This window comes from Ruditapes philippinarum, unplaced genomic scaffold, assembly GCF_026571515.1.
Source record: "Ruditapes philippinarum isolate M1 unplaced genomic scaffold, ASM2657151v2 ctg1213_1_1_1_1, whole genome shotgun sequence".
Classification (NCBI taxonomy): Eukaryota; Metazoa; Mollusca; class Bivalvia; order Venerida; family Veneridae; genus Ruditapes; species Ruditapes philippinarum.
Window position 1 is genome coordinate 93,857 of NW_026865813.1, and position 13,536 is coordinate 107,392.

Consider the following 13,536-nt stretch of genomic DNA (forward strand, 5'->3'; position numbering starts at 1 on the left):
TTAGATTTATTTCCGGCCCTGATGATTTTTTTGCGGCCCGGACTCTGAAAGGTATTTTTTGTAGGGGTGGGTGAGGGATTATTGCCATAATTAACAAAAATATTCAGCAAATATGAATTATCAGACTCAACTATAAGATACTATGAAGAAAAAAAATACAGAAACATAATAAATAAAACAGTTTTGCATATTTTAGGCCAAAAATTGTTTCAAACTGGCTGAAATTTTATTCGGACATGAGGACTGACTGTATCGAAATTTATCTCGGCCCTCCTGATTTTTAGTTGGCGAGGTCCGAGGACTGACAGACTTTCGCACAGACTGTAATAACATGTATGTATTTAAATTTGTCATTAACTATTTTTCATTTATTTTTTAATTCCACAATAAAAAAAATACAAAATAAGTCATCATACATCATTTCAAATTTCTTTCATTTTGTAAAGGCTGAAATTATTCATTTAGATGGGTAGAAAGATGGAAAACATTGCTATGATCCATTAATACAAGTATATAGCCCTAAATAATTTGAAAGCATTTGTTTAAATACCTGAATACAAATAAATACAAATTACATTTTTTATAATAACAGCTTCTATTAAAACATTAAAGTGAAGATGTTGCAGGAAACTTGTACAAAACCTGGTTTTCAACCAATATTACATATTTGGGGTCATAAAAATTATGACCATTCGTTTTTCTTCAATATACAATGATTAAATCACAAAACCCTGACAACATGCACATGTACTAGGACACTTGATGACAAATATTCTATGTTTCATTGAAGTTTCTTCAGACTGTAAGATCTGCATAATGAATAAACCATTTACGTCCAGCTGTGTGCTGAAGTTCACCAACTAATAAATGTAGAATAACAGTTTTCCAATGAAAAATCTGCTTTGATATAAGGAAACGATTATAGTTTACTACTGTAATCAAAGGATGAATTTCACTATCTGAAACAAAAAATTTTCAGATCATCTTTTTGAGATTTCTTTAAAATCATATCAAAATCATTAATTATTTGACAAACAAAATCTGAAGAACATTAATTCAAAGTTTATACCTGACGTGCACACTCAAATACATATATCACAAGTAAATTCTGATATTTAGCACTTATTTAATGATTCTTATTGCATGGTATAGTCTTTGTTGTTTTCCTTCTTCGATGTTTCGAAATATGCAAATCATATTTTAATTACATGTAGTTTTGAAATATAAGTCAACAAATGTGCATCTTTGCTTTCACATTCTTGTTGATTTCCAGCTACTGTCATATCCGAATATGGAATGTGCTGAAAATAGAATTTAGATTTTTTACATGATAGTGAACAAGAGGGTACTTAATTGCTTACATTGATACTCATTTTAATGACTGATGGTGTATAACTGTGAAGAAACCTTGTATAATGTGTAATCTTGGTGACTTGGAACATGCCAGAGGTGTTGTAAATTATATACACTTTCCAGTTGTTGATTTCCTCATTAAGTTGTTAACCATAATGCCAATTTGCAATAAAATTATTGCACCTCTGAATGGATGTTTTACTTACATACAAGAAATTTAAATGTTTTTGTAGTGAACATGTCCTCTTCGGAACATAACAAAAATATTAAAAAAAATGATAATCTTACTTAAGAAAATCTGGGGACCTTGAAATCACGTGTTCAAATTCAATGTAAGATAACATATTATCATCATCTAGATCAGCTTCCTCTATAACCTGAAATATTCAAAACAGTGATAACTTTAGTAATTATGTTCAAAAGGTTAAGTGAAAAAGATAGATAAGCAAGCCCTTTTATCATACAATAGAGGCCTTTATCACACAACACAAGTTTTTACAATAAAAAATAATCATACAATGTTAAGTCAATGCTAATCATATCACATGAGCTGATAGTAGGACAGTGTGCTTGACTATTATCAGTGTTTTGATAGTAAAAAAAAAAGTCTGGATAATGTAGAAATTATCATAATGGAAGATTTCATTTAAAAAATAAATGACATTCTAGAGTTTTGAATACTGTTGAAGGAATTTTGAAAATTCACAAAGGGCCATATTTAATAAAAAATTCACGCCAAAAGTTATAGGTCTTAGAAAGTGACTTCTTTTTAAATTAACTGTTTTAAGGGCATAACTGGTGATATGTCCGGGGTCAATACTTGACAGCTTACGATGCTTTTCATGCCTTAACAAATAGACCCTCATTAAACATAGGTATCATTCATATGTGGGTCAGTCTGGTGTTGTCCGTGTAAGAGAGGTAACAAAGCTGTAAATACATACTTATACACAGAAATCTCGGGGAAAACTATGCAGACTGAATTTATACTTAAGGCACAGGCATGTTTGGGGTAGAAGATAATGGAACTACCTTTTCCACAATAAAGGCAATCTCATCTTCTGTTAGCTCATTTCTTGTCAAGCATCTCAATGTATTTTGCAAATCTAAATGGTCCAAGTAATTGTCACCATCAAAATCTGAAGAAAATTAATGTAATTATGCAACTTTTACTGTATAAATATGAATTCATGAGTTACAAACATAATACATTTGTAGATTGATTCCTACCAAAAAATTCATCTGCTATTTTTAGTAAGTGTAGCCCATGTGCCATCAGCTGGTGTACAATTTCAAATTTTATTCTTTATGAATTTTATCAAGAAACAAACTACCAGTTATAAACAGTCCAATATAGGTTTTTACTTTTTAAAACTTCAAAGAATTTTACCATATATTTTGAATGCATAAATACATTTTATGTCCCTTGGAGCTGCCTCTGAAAACACAGAAAACATGTCCAGAAAATCATCAAAGTTCATATCACCTGACCCATCCTCTGAAAATACCTGGCATATCCTTTCACAAAATGGGTTCTCCTGTAAAGAAAAATAAATCATGGAGTGTTTATTATAACATATAACATATACTGGTTTTACACACACCTGGTATGCTAAAGTTATGATAAGTGAGCTTCAAGTCTTGTTTTGTAACATCAATTTCAACAGATGTAAAGGATTTTTCTTAGTATGACAATTATATATAAATCTTGAATATAGCAGAAAGGCAAATAGAAATAAATGATTTTATTAATCTCCATCAGCATTAATAATAAAGACTGACATTATTAATGACAAAGCTGAAAGCCTCCAGATGAGCAAAATATTTCAAGAAAATCAACTTAAGAAAATTGTTCTAAGATTTTAAGAAAAGCAAAAATATTTAAGATTCAAGTAATAATTTACATCTTTCATGTAATGAATGACTGATTTTGCAGTATTAATCATCATATTTCTACTGTGTGACTCACTGACTGATGCAGTAAGGGCTTTTCTGCATATTTTTAACATTGGTAATTTACGTGGACTGAAAATGCTGTTTTGCAATGTTTAACTTACTTTCTTGATTCACTTGAAATATTTTACTTTTTAACACATTTTTAAAATTTTCATGAAAATTAGCATTAATCTGAAGATTTAATTAACTTTTATACCCTCAGCTCTGGCAAAAGTTCCAGTTCTGTGTATGGTATTCTGCATTTTTTGGCCTTTCCATTTTTCATATCTGAAGGCACACGTTTAGGTGACAATTCTTTAAATCGTTTGAAAATTCTGTAACCAGAAACAAACAATTTAAGGTAATTGACTTGTGATATGATAATTAATCTTTAATCATGAAGTTATGAAAACATTTTTTCCATGTAAAAAAATGAGCAAGGAAATACTTCTTCTGAATTTGAACCAATATATTTCATCCTGTTTTAGATAAAAGCTTGTCATTTCAGCCACTCAGATAAAAGGTAATATTTTTCATATAGGTATGTCATGTAACAGTTTTTAACCAGGTTTTCCGAAGGAAAAAACTGGTTATTAGATTGAGGTATGTCGGCGGGCGGATGGGCGGACGGGCGGGCGTAAACAATTTCTTCTGTGCGCAACTCCTCCTACATTTCTCAACGGATTTTGACCACACTTTCACAGAAGCTTTGTCATCAAGTGCCCTGGCGCATATTGTCGGGGTTTTGCCATTGGATAATATTTGACCTAATTATGGCCCTTTGTTGTTTTTTCTTATATAGAATATATAGTGAACAATTTCTTCTGTGCGCAACTCCTCCATCATTTCTCAACGGATTTTGACCAAACTTTCACAGAAGCTTTGTCATCAAGTGCCCTGGCACATATTGTCAGGGTTTTGCGATTGGATAATATTTGACCTAATTATGGCCCTTTGTTGTTTTTTCTTATATAGAATATATAGTGAACAATTTCTTCTGTGCGCAACTCCTCCATCATTTCTCAACTGATTTTGACCAAACTTTCACAGAAGCTTTGTCATTAAGTGCCCTGGCACATATTGTCAGGGTTTTGCAATTGGATAATATTTGACCTAATTATGGCCCTTTGTTGTTTTTTCTTATATAGAATATATAGTGAATTGGGCAACTCCTCCATCATTTCTCAACGGATTTTGACCAAACTTTCACAGAAGCTTTGTCATCAAGTGCCCTGGCACATATTGTCAGGGTTTTGCGATTGGATAATATTTGACCTAATTATGGCCCTTTGTTTTTTTTCCTTATATAGAATATAAAGTGAACAATTTCTTCTGTGCGCAACTTCTCCTACATTTCTCAACGGATTTTGACCAAACTTTCACAGAAGCTTTGTCATCAAGTGCCCTGGCACATAATGTCAGGGTTTTGCGATTGGATAATATTTGACCTAATTATGGCCCTTTGTTTTTTTTCCTTATATAGAATATATAGTGAACAATTTCTTCTGTGCGCAACTCCTCCTACATTTCTCAACGGATTTTTACCAAACTTTCTCAGAAGCTTTGTTATCAAGTGCCCTGGCACATATTGTCGGGGTTTTGTGATTGGATAATATTTGACCTAATTATGCCCCTTTGTTTTTTTTCCTTATACAGAATTATCAATATATAGTGAACAAATTCGTCTGTGCTGAACTAGTCCTACATTTCTCAACAGATTTTGTTAAAACTTTCACAGAAGCTTTGTCATCAAGTGCCCTGACCGTTGACGCATATTGTAGAGGTTTTGTGATTGGATAATTTTTGACCTAATTATGGCCCTTTGTTTTTTTTCCTTATACAGAATATATTTTTTCCTTATACAGAATATATAGTGAACACTTCTTCTGTGGCAATTCCTCCTACATTATTCATGTTTTACTTTGCACATAGTTACATTGTTTATTGCTTGTATTTGTATTTCAAATGCAACATATTTATCTACAATGGAGATAATTGAAAACCTGGTTTCGTGGCATTGCCATGTTTCATGTTTTCCTTATCTTACAGTTTTTGATGTAATAATAATGTCAGAAGTGGGGCTTTGTAGTCTCAGAAATGGGGCTATGTAGTCCTCATTCACACAGCTTATGTTTTACAGTCATATACCTGCTGAAAGTTGTCGATCAACAAACGGCTGCATTCCTGGTTTTTAAACCAGTATTAAAATGTTGTTAAAAGTTCCATAGTATAGCTACCATCATTTTAATATCTTTCCCAAAATAGACAGTGATTTTTCTCACTTCATTGGGAAGAGGCCTTAGCCTCTTGATTTTGGGAAAAATTATCGCTAAAATTGCTGATTTGGGAAATAAAAAAGCTGGTTTAAGTTCAGATCTTTGGGAAAACTGCATGATTTCAAAGAAAATTTCAATTGGGAAGAGGCCTTTTTTCGGAGTCTGTTATTTAAGTAGGAAAATCACTGATAGACAAGAATAAATTGCAAAAGAATGGAGCCCAGAATATAACATTGTTATTTTCTGGGCTCCATTCTTTTGCAATTTAATTTATTCTTGCTTTAAGGACTGTAATTACAAGTTCAACTCTTAAAAGTTACTTGTTTGTGTATGATATCAAAGACTGGTTATAATTTCATTAAAATTTTACTTCTTTTAAAAAAAGTAAAGTAATAACGAGAAATTTCATTTACCTTAGAATTTCTTTTCTTGTAAAGAATGTGCAATCCTGCAATTATAAAGTTAAAAGTGAACAACATTATTGATCATTATCAGTAAAATAATTATGTCATAAAGATAGCAAACTGTATAGAATTCATGTTTATAAACTTTATTTAAGGCAAAATCTTACAAATTTCAAGTGAAACTTTAAAATCCAGAGTTATATCACTATCCGAAATACTACGCATTTTAGTTTACGGTAATATAATAATCATTTCCCCAAAAGTCGTGACTATATTGCCGAAAATGTTTAACCTGATATGCCTCTAGTTGTTCTTCACTAAATGCTGTCACTTTATTTCCCATTTTTTATTTGTAATTTAAATAAACTAATGTTTTCATTTTGTTGTTGTTGTCGTTGTCTGCTCTTTGGACCTGAAATCAACTCAAAGTTACAAAACTGGTGGCAAGGAAATGACTTGCCTTCCCATGTTTCGCTGAACAGTTTGGGGCCTTTCAATTCAACAAATTTTTTTCCTCTTTTCAGTGCTGTTTTTGTTTAAAAAAGAAGATTTATAATTAGAAAAATATAATCTTCCATACAGTAGATCTATCTAGTTTGGTCTTCTTAGCCATGTGTGTGTATTATATAAATTGGCTGTCGGGGTGATAGAGGATATTGTCAATTCGAGAACGCGAAATCACCCCGAAGTGCACCCTTTTCTTTAGATGTCAAATCATGATCAACAAAAACGCTTAATATTGACTAAAAATAGAAAAAAATAGTCAAAGGGAATTAACTAGTACAATATTAAATTCGGAATTATGTAGGTGTTATCTCCCTTACACACCAAAAAATATTGTTAATTGCTGAATAGTGAGTTATGCCAGAGTTGTGTACCTCAGGTTGTATATAAGAAATATTCCCCGGGGAATATATCCTAGGAGGGAGATATTCAGTCAGAACACAACATATGCATATGTGAGATATATAGAAGTATAATTATCATCTGTGCATGCCTTCGAAATTTTAGAAAGACCATATAAAGCCAATGTACAAACCTATAGAGACTCTACACAACTAAAGAGGATTGTTGACAACTTGACAAGTATACGAAGAAATTAAGAAAGAAGACTTAAAGAAACTACATGAGTTTTATACTGGTGGTAACAGTTTATGGACAGTTGATATACAAATTAAAATATGCCGTTAATTATATCTAAGAAATCGGTGCAATGCCATGAGAACGTACAGTAAGAGTGATTGAAGGAAGAAAGGACAAACACGAAACTATATTTTCAACCCAAAAGTGTTATGGATCTTGAACACTACACTACTTATTGACACATTTCCGGCTAGAATTAATTCCAATACTTTTTGTTGTTATGCTCCGCACATGGCCGGACAGACGGACAAGCTGATTCCAGTATAGACTCTTCCAACTTTGCTTTACAGTGGAATAAATATTGATTGAGATAATTCTTAAATGCAATCAGGTAAAATTTTGACAAGGATTACTTCGCGTTTTCTACTTGCTTTTTCGCTGATTTTTGAATGATGGTTAATGTTACATCACGTGATACAGGTATGATATGTTACCGATATGTAAAAAGATAATTATGAAATGGTACCCAGCAAACACGGGACGTTAAAATAACGTCGGATTGACGTTAGATTTTGGTCATGACGTCGACGACCAAAATACGACGTAAATCTGACGTCCAAAAATCGATGTCTATTAGTCGTTTCTTTTTGACGTCGTACTAAATAGAGGATATTGAATGAGTGTAAGTCCAATACTGAATTTATTGCACGAGTTGAATAAAATTATATTATGCGAGCCTCTGGCGAGCATAATATTATTTTATTCAACGAGTGCAATAAATTCAGTAATGAACTTACACGAATTTAATATTCTATTTATCACAGACCCAAAATAAAGACCATTTAAAGTGAAATAAGAGTCATTTTTCATTGACGCGCCTATAGTATAACGCTAACATTTAGCGCGTCTTTACACTATGTTTGTATTACGCTAATGACGGCACGTCAAAATATATGCACGGCCGTGCAATACCATATTTACGGAGTCGCAAAATCGGCACGGGTGTGTGATAAAGTCGGGTTCTGGTCGGTGACCTGAGGGTAAGTAATTATAACAAACAAAAAAACCTAATTACGCTGTTGTTATCATTTTTTTTCAAATGTTATTTGGCATAAGGGGTATATATACAGGTGCCTTTCGAAAGCGAAGTGCGCGGCGTTACAACCTAATAAAACATATAGGTGGCACTGTATATAGGCAAGTTGCATGTTATTATTATGAAATCTGTTTATAGCCACAGTACCAGGTACGTTGTACAAGTATAATTATGTTGACGCCTTTGTCTCCGTCACGGTTGCCGTACATTCAGAATTCGTACATTATTTCAGTTACATGTACCGACTTTCATATTCAGGACATTTCGAAGATTACCAATAAAATGATAGTAAATATACACCACCGGCCAGTGCAATGAAAATCTGCTTCTAAAAGTACGTCTATGGGGCCATTAGGTTTGTAGTTTGGTGCAAAATAGCAAAGGCTTTTTTCCAAGTTGCAGAGTGAAGGACTTTTAGCGAAAATTTTACCATAATTATAATTTTCCCCGCAGGACAGAGCCTTTAAAAGAGGTCTGTTAGTGCAAACTATGGCAATTTCAAGTTTTAGCTTGTAAGTACTTAAAGTAAGGAGCTTGTTAGTATTTAGAGTCAGGGGCCTTAAGGTGCTTAAAGTAATGAATATTGTAAATTTTTAAAGTAAGAAGGCTTTAAGAAATTAAAGGAGCTTAAAAGAACTGTACTTAAAGAACTTTTAAGACTTTAAGAAAGAAGTCTCTAATTAAGAATCTAAAATGTTCTATACTGTTAGTGACAGTTTGTTGATACCGACAAATACACGTACTTTCAAGCTTTACTGGTGGAGGATGATCTCAGGTGCTCCTTCGTACATTATTTCAGGCTCGAACGGACACCTTAGTAGAACCACAGAAGTTGCGTAAGGCCCTGTCACACTAGACTGCGCTTTTATTTTTGATGACACGGAGACTTCACGGCGATCATGGCGTTGCTACATAGCTTCCACGACATTGTTGTTCTCTACGCTTTCACTGCGCTTTCATGGCGCTCACACTGCGCTGAAATCGTAAAGTACTATCCGATTCCACTGCGATGATGCGGCCATGCTTGTGATCTTACTGCGATCACTTCGGCGTTCTGAATTTTCTTAGTTGGACGCCGTGAGAACGCCGGGCTAGTGTGACACGGGTTTTAAGTAGCTAACTGGATAGCTTCCTCACGTAAAAGAAGAATTTAAACTCTTGCTGGACCAATGGAATTCCTATGTGGTTACAGTTTACACCCTTATTGAATAATAAAAAAAACGCTAACACGTGCCGTAACTTAGCGCAAGAAAGACACTGGCAGTAACAAGTTATCAAAGAACTCTAGCTAGGCATTTGAAAAATCGGGCCTTGTTAGCCGGGGTTTTATGTATGCAACTTTCCATTATAATTAGGTAACCATGTACGGCAAGGAATAAGATCACAAATGAACAAGTCAATATGACCAAATAATTTGGAAATTTTACCCTACCAGAGTTTAAACAAGAGGCGATGAAAAATGGACTATAAAGTGTTCTTTTTTCTGACACATAATATAATATGTAAGGCAAGCTTAATCATCAAAGTTTAATAAACACATCAAACTCTCTTTTTAAAAGTTACAATTACCATTTTTGAGGAGTGTCTCTTCAGTATATACAAATGTTTACCGACGAAATCCGTACCGTTTCCAGAAACTCCGTGGCAGTTATCAGAATTATCAGAAGAACTCCTGACAAGTTACCATAAGAACTCCATTCTCCGTGTGACTGTCCCCCACCCCGTGATTTCTGAAGGCGCCAAAAAGTCGGATATCCTTTACTTATAAAATAATATAACATACTGAAGAGATTGCTTAATGACGAGGTCTAGTGTTTTGAATGTTGACTGGATTCTTTCTTTTTGAGTTCGCCTATTTATAAAAATCAGAGATTATCATATATCTTTTAATTTAAGTTGTTACTGTGATATTGAACAAGAAATCTTTTTTGAAATGTCCAGGGGTAATGAACAGATGGTAGGTATTTAACGGTAGTCAAAGTCCTGACTATTTCTTAGATATAAGGGAAATTGTGGTTATGAGTAAATGGTGCAGCTTAATATTCTTCTTGCTTTGTGCTGGTGATAAGCATTCGATTAAAAGTAAATCATGCTGAATTTGGTGTCAAAAATTTCAAGAGTTATATGAATATGTGTTTGTAAAATTGTAAAAAAAATCGCTTTCAAATTGTGACATACATCTTGAAAAACACAATTCGTGCTACGCTTCTGCCTATGAGTTTTTCAGCTCGCAACAACCGAGTGAGATGCAGTATTGTAAAATGGTTTGCGATCCCTTCGGAAAGGACTGCACAGGGTAATTATTATCAAAGGGAAGTAACTATCACATATCAGGTTTTTTATTATGAATGTACGATTTGTCTCCCTCATTTTGAAATGAATTTCTGTATATAGCTAGGCCAATGAAAAAAGTCGATGTGTTTCCTGTGTACCCTTCAGCTTCCATCCATATTTTTGTACCTAGAACATAGTCTTTACACCTTACAAGTCTTTTTAAAGGAATATTAAGTTACAACAAGTATTATTTTCACATTTCAGTGAATCTACCTGAAATTTCTGAGGACAGTATGACAAATACTGTTTCTTCAATGAAAGCGTGTGTATTCGAAGATTTTATTCATGGTTTCAAAGATATTTTGAACTATAAAGATACTAACATCAATAATATATGCCTTAAAATCGGTAATTCAACATTTTAAGAGCACACACACGTTTGTTTATTAATATGGAGACAGGAACCACATTGCTTTTTCTAATCTAGCCTTAGGAAAACAAAATTTCATTTGAAAAAAAGGGAAACTAATCTAACCTGAAAATCTACACTGTAAATTATCTCCCTTAGTTAGAAAATTTGGTGAAGTGGTAGATACATGATGTAGTCTTCTATTCAAATGTCAAGATGTGCTAACATTTATTATTATTTACCAGCCATTTATAGCCAAAATCGCACAACACCCCAAGAAAGCAAGGGGATAGTTGCGTATACTTTTATAGTCATTCCTACACTGCTTAAAGAGATGATGCGGGTGTGTCGCTTCGTAGTGTTGAGCATTTAGTGAAGATTTACGCCACTGACCAATGCATTCCTTATTATTTTACTTTTAAAATGCATGATGGTGGCAATTTTTTTTAAAGAATGTCCTATATGATGTGATGCTTTCTCGGGTCTTTCAAACAGAAGACTTATTTCATCAGTAGAAAAAAAATCAGGATAGATGAAGTATCTTTATAAAATTCATTTTCATAACATTACTGAGATCTTTAAACACTTACTGAAATTATGATCTTGGGTGCTATTATCTTGGTCCCTCATCTTCCACTGTACTGAAGCTACAAGGCTTTGATCCAGAGTCCATTGCGCAATTCAAAATAATAAATACCATACAACGGAAACATATTAAGTAATTAATATTGTGTAAATTTCAGGTTATGGTAATATTTCTTGTAAAACTTGTCTTTTTTTATAGGACAAGCAGCAGGTAACTCATTTACGAGGTTCTTGTCCTCCTCGTGTGCAGCTGAAAATGTTTCTTTTATAATACTTTAAGTTAGAAAAATAGTTTTCATTCTGTATACTAGTATCTGAAAGCTGTAGAGAATATCCTACATCCCATCAAGGCATAATAAATGCTCCCAGATTGATAGATCGGGAGATAATATTGACCAAGATTCGTAAGTTTGTTTTTGTTTGACGCTAAACTTTTAATCTTGACCATTCACCTTGGTGAGCTCTATCCGCCAGAACCACTTAAATGTCAAAGTCACCAAATAGCCAATATTTACCGCGGTCATAGAATAAAATTCAAAAATTTGAACTTCAGGTGTGTATGCATCTTCATAAGGTAACAGGTCATTGTTAATATCAACCGTGGCTGCGAAACAGATTCTTTCTTTCCGTCTTCAAAGCCTTCAAAGTCCAAAATGTATTCCACCTGATTCGCTCTACCAGTAAGACCCATTGGCAGGTCACATGGTTAAATTACAAGGGACAATTGATATTAATAACTTTTAATGAAGCGGACAATTAATATTAATAACTATTACTGAAAAACAGGCATTAGTTCAAAATGTAGGTCAACTGATATATATGTTAAAATTTACAGTTCTAGTTTCAAAACAAACAGTAGTCCACTAGTGCAAACTCCAGATTAACAAAAACAAAAAAATAATGTAATGTGATACTGTATAAAAGGTCCACATTTTAAAGCAGTAACTCAGAACACAAGAAAGAGGTCATGCACAAAGTAAAAGTATAGTCAACTGATAACAAAATTAAATACTGCATCTGAAGCTATCCAGATAGTCCAAATTTCAAAGCTGTAGCTCTTAATACAAAAAGTAGGCCACTGAGGCAAGTTCTTGGTCATTTGATAACAAACTCATTGGCATGTAAAAATGTACTCATTGTCAACAAAAATCGTCATCTATACAACTTACATCAAAATAATTCAGTGGTTGCTAAGAAAAGCGAACGAATGGTTCTATGGAAGATATTGGTTGCTAAAGAAGGTTAAAGGTTGCTATTGATGTCACTGGTTGCAATGGAAAGTCAATGGTTATTATGGAAGATAGTGGTACTTAAAGGAGGTTAACGGTTGCTGTGGAAGTCACTAATTGCAAAAGGTATTTAAAAGTTGCTATGAAAGTCAATGGTTGTTAAGAAAAGTCAATGGTTGCTATGGAGTCACTGTTGGCTATAAAAGTCAGTTGTTTCTATTGAAGTCACTAGTACTGGTGAACTGCTTGACAGCCTGCCCAGGAAAGATGCGGTGGCTGAACTGTGCTCTGGTTAATTCAATGTGGTTTACTGCCGTGATCCAGTGCGAAACTTACAATACCATACCATGAAGTCTTTAGTTGCTATGGAAAGTCAATGACTGCTATAGAATTCACTGTTTGATTATTCAAATGTCCATTATACAATGTCTAGACTCTTTAGGTTTTACTATATACATTACATGTAAAGCAGGGCTAATTTAACCACCAGGGCTATAACTAAAACAAACTTGGTAGCCATATTTCTACAGTTTGCAACATAGAAACATTTAAGGAAAAGTTAAAGGTGGGTTTTTATCTGTCAAGCAAAATTTAAGGGTAGATTTTTGTGTAGTAGGGAATTGTCTTCCAACCCAGGGTCTTATATGCTACTCTTACTAGACTTTACTTTCAGGTGCTAAATTTTATGATTTTGATATTAATTTTCTACAATTTTCAAACAGGTCATCAAGTGCACAACAGCAATATAGCAGCTATTTACTCATTCATGGACTGGAATCTTCGTTGAATCAGTAAGTTACCAGTGTTCCTTTTTCACTATGGTATCCAATCTGACAATGATTTATTGAAGTTTTCAAGAAATCAAAAAGAAGATGAAAATAATGAACACAAA

General features: G+C 33.4%; 1 protein-coding gene across 1 annotated transcript; it reads right to left on the minus strand.

The window, feature by feature from the left end:
* Positions 1 to 344: 344 nt before the first annotated feature.
* LOC132730395 (calcium and integrin-binding family member 2-like) lies at positions 345 to 6,414 on the minus strand. Its single transcript, XM_060716308.1, has 7 exons — positions 6,261 to 6,414; positions 5,978 to 6,012; positions 3,506 to 3,623; positions 2,744 to 2,891; positions 2,386 to 2,492; positions 1,642 to 1,730; positions 345 to 1,301 (listed from the first exon to the last, which is right to left on the minus strand). The coding sequence occupies exons 1-7, from the start codon at positions 6,309 to 6,311 to the stop codon at positions 1,280 to 1,282; spliced, it is 570 nt and encodes a 189-aa protein (XP_060572291.1). The 5' UTR covers positions 6,312 to 6,414; the 3' UTR covers positions 345 to 1,279.
* Between the last annotated feature and the right edge of the window lie 7,122 nt (positions 6,415 to 13,536).

Excerpts from the sequence above, each read along its gene's own strand:
- LOC132730395 (XM_060716308.1), bottom strand. The coding sequence starts at position 6,311 with ATGGGAAATAAAGTGACAGCATTTAGTGAAGAACAACTAGAGGCATAT. Across the intron at positions 6,013-6,260 it reads AACAACTAGAGGCATATCAG|GATTGCACATTCTTTACAAG; the intron begins GTTAAACATTTT and ends TTATAATTGCAG. Across the intron at positions 3,624-5,977 it reads ACAAGAAAAGAAATTCTAAG|AATTTTCAAACGATTTAAAG; the intron begins GTAAATGAAATT and ends TTCTGGTTACAG.